This window comes from Gossypium hirsutum, chromosome D01 (genome assembly GCF_007990345.1).
Source record: "Gossypium hirsutum isolate 1008001.06 chromosome D01, Gossypium_hirsutum_v2.1, whole genome shotgun sequence".
Classification (NCBI taxonomy): Eukaryota; Viridiplantae; Streptophyta; class Magnoliopsida; order Malvales; family Malvaceae; genus Gossypium; species Gossypium hirsutum.
The window spans coordinates 861,665-865,163 of record NC_053437.1 but is presented as its reverse complement, the minus strand read 5'-3'; the positions used below and the strand labels follow the sequence as shown (position 1 = coordinate 865,163).

At 40.9% G+C, this 3,499-nt stretch overlaps 1 protein-coding gene across 1 annotated transcript; it reads left to right on the top strand.

Moving 5' to 3' along the window:
* On the top strand, positions 1-1,786 carry LOC107928923 (uncharacterized). The gene has a single exon (XM_016860221.2). It carries the CDS (start codon positions 170-172, stop codon positions 1,475-1,477), a length of 1,308 nt encoding a protein of 435 aa, XP_016715710.2. The 5' UTR covers positions 1-169; the 3' UTR covers positions 1,478-1,786.
* Positions 1,787-3,499: the final 1,713 nt, after the last annotated feature.

The window sequence follows — 3,499 nt, the reverse complement described above, 5'->3', positions numbered from 1 at the left end:
GGAAAATTTTATTTTAAAGAATAAATAGAGAAAATTAGGAGAAAATAATTTTGAAAGTCAGCTTCATAGTCCATAGGAACTAAGCAAAGGCGAGACCCGATTTTACCGGGTTTCGGAACACCCAAATCCCCCCGAATCTCTTTCAAGTCAAACCACCGTCATCTCCGCCATGGACTTCCACCGTAACCCTTCCACAAACTCTGCCTCTTCTTCCACCTCCTCCACTTCCTCCGCCGCTGCTCACCACCAACCTCCTCCTTCCTCCGCCACCGACAACGATCCGATGCATTCATGGTGGGAATCCGTCTCCAAACAACGTTCCCGCATCCTTTCCCTCGCCGCTCTCCTCCCTTCCGGTGGAGTCGCCGTTTCTTCCTTGGCTGATTCTGACCGTCCCGCTGTCTCCCTACTCTCGTCGCCCTTCGCTTACTCTTTGATTTCCTCCGCCCTTTCTTCTCCTAAATCCGGCTCTGGCTCCGACCGTCTCTGCCAATGGCTTTACGAAACTTTCCAATCGTCCGATCCTCATCTCCGCCTTCTCGTCCTCTCTTTTCTACCTCTTCTTTCCGGCATCTACCTTTCCCGTGTCCACTCATCGGATTCTTCTTCTCTGCCGTCGCTTGCCGGATTCGAAGCCGTTCTCCTCGCTGTTTACTCTTCCGAAGCGAAATCTCGTGCCGGGAAACCACTTCTCGTTCAAATTCCCGACCTATCTCAACCTTCTCTTTACCACGCTCCTCGTAACAAGCCTGTTGATGACAGATCTAGACAATCCGTCGGCGTTTTATCACCTCCACTGGAGCCACACTTAGCCGTTAAGTCAACTAAGCGAGCCATCATCGTTGGAACTGCACTTGATTGCTATTACAAACAAGTTTCTCAAATGCCGGCTTGGTCTAAACTGGATTTCTGCAAATTCGCCGCCGCTTGGGCGGGGCAAGATTGTCCTTGTAGAACAAAGCTTGACAGAGATGAAGATAACCACCATGAAAACGGCAACGTAAACGGTATTGGTCACATTCGCCTTTTAAGGGAGGATTCAGGGTTTAGCAACGGAACAAGAAGCGGCGACGGAGATGAAGTGGACTATGAGGATGATGTGATTAAGGAAGTGGTGGTGGTGGAGATGAACACTTTGGGAATTAATGAAGAGAATTTGGAGACAAAGGGTGTGAGGATCCCGTTACCTTGGGAACTTTTGAGGCCGGTAGTGACAATTTTAGGGCATTGTTTGTTTGGTCCTTTAAATTCACAAGATGTGAAGGACTCCGCCTCGGTCGCGGTTAGGTGTTTATACGCGAGGGCATCTCATGATTTGGCACCCCAAGCGATCTTGGCATTGCAGAGTCTGATAAGGCTTGATAAGAATGCAAGAGCAGCTGCAACAACGGCTGCTACGGTGACAACAAACGCTTCTTCGAATGCTAACACTCCTAGCAAGGCTAAGAAGCCCGAAATCCTATTGGTTTCCAAGTGATTTCATGGTTTTGCTTTTTCAGGTAATGGATGTGCATAGTGTTTTAAGCTTCTGGTATCTTTGTGTAGGAAAATTCACACTTGTGGAAATTCAATTTTACTACTATTAGTTTAGTTATCATCCTTAAAATTGTGTTGATTCTTAAGGTCTCAAATTCGATGCTTGTGGATTTCTGATTGTTTAAGATGTGTGGGTTTATATTGAATCAGTTTGGATTGATTAAATTGTTTTTCTTGATACATTGTTTTGTAATCTTTACTAGCTTATACTATATGAGTCCCCTCATTTGAGGCATGCTCTTTTTGGTTATCATTATATTGTATGATTGATGTACTTTTGAGCACTGCATACAATTTCCATTTGTTTCTATACTCTGTGCCTATTGAATTTACAGTTCTGACTTCTGAGTACGCTGCTATTGTTATGCTTGGTTTGTTCGAGCTGCCATACCTAGAGAGTTAACAATCTCACGGTCTAGCACTAATATTGTGCATCAGGGCAATGTCTCGAGCATGAGTTACTTTGTTTATAATTATGTTACATTATAGACATCTAAAGCATGGTATCCATTATGGATCGTTTGACGAACACGAAAAACAGAGGTCTTTGATTTTCTTTTTGTGTGGCTCACTATCAAATCAGTTACAAGTTAATAACTTGGATTAGGTGTTTTTCAGTGGATCACATATCAGATGAAATGGGGAAACTTTCACATTCCTTTCTTATAGTACTTTATGTTTTATAAACATGCTGTCTAATAGGAATTCATGCACTAGAACGGACTATAGAACGAGGCCAATGGACTGAAGGATTGTTTAGTTTTGGTGATAAATTAGTGTTTCAACTTTCGGATTATTGGAAAGGAGTTTAATACAAGTTGTAGGATATTAAGACATGAACTGTAAAATTAATGTTCTTTGAGAATACCATCAAGATGTAGCCATCTAGGTACCAAAAACTAGAGCTTAGGATTTCAAGGCCCCTACTACATAATGATGGCTATCTTTGTCTAGAGTCTGTAAAAGTTTCATGGAGGCTCTTTCATTATGAATCAGATTGCATTTTGCCCCTTTACTTAGAAATGGGTAATATAGTCCTTGTACGTTAGACCAAAGAGCAAATTGCTCATTCCGTTAAAAATCCCATGTGTTTTTTCTGTTAAAAACAAGCATGGTTGACAAAATAACCAAATAGTGCTACATGTATCTCATATTAACGTACAGGGATTAGAGGTGCTCATGGGTCGGGCGGCCCGGCCCGGCCCGATGGCCCGCCCGAAATATTAGAGGGTTTGGGTAAAAATATAGGCCCGAAATATGGGCTTGAGCAAAAAAATGAGGCCCGTTTAGAAAACGGGCCGGGCCACGGGCACTACTTTTTTGGCCCGGGCTCGGCCCGATTTAATAAATATATTTATTTTTTAAAATTTTAAAATATTTTTTACATACTTTTTTAATTTTTTTTTAAATTTTAAAATATTTTTAAAATACTTTTTTTAATTTTTTAATTTTAAAATATTTTTAAAATATATTTTTTAATTTTTTTAATTTTAAAATATTTTAAAAAATACTTTTTTAATTTTTTAAAATTTTTAAAATAAAAATGGGCCGGGCCGGGTTGGGCCTGGGCCTATGATTTTTTTCCCAGGCCGGGCCTGGGCAAAATCTTAGGCCCACATTTCGGGCCGGTCTGGGCACGGGCCTAGGACCTGGGCTGAAATTTTTTTATAGGCCCGGCCCGAACCCAGCCCAGCCCAGCCCATGAGCACCTCTAACAGGGATCAATTTTTAACAGTAAAAATAGATGGAATGGAATTGTTAATTGGAGCAATTTGCTTTTTAATCTAACATACATGAATTAATTTGTCCTTGGAAAAATGCAATCTCTTAATGCAGAGAACTCCATGATACTTTTACCACATTAGCAGAGCAGCCTTTATTTACAAATGAAAATTAGGAATATTTTAGGTTGAATTTGTAAATAGCTGAGCTTGGGTTCGACGATCTTTATTTACATTTATTA

Bases quoted from the DNA above. Each gene is read 5' to 3' on its own strand.
- LOC107928923 (XM_016860221.2), top strand. From the start codon at position 170: ATGGACTTCCACCGTAACCCTTCCACAAACTCTGCCTCTTCTTCCACC.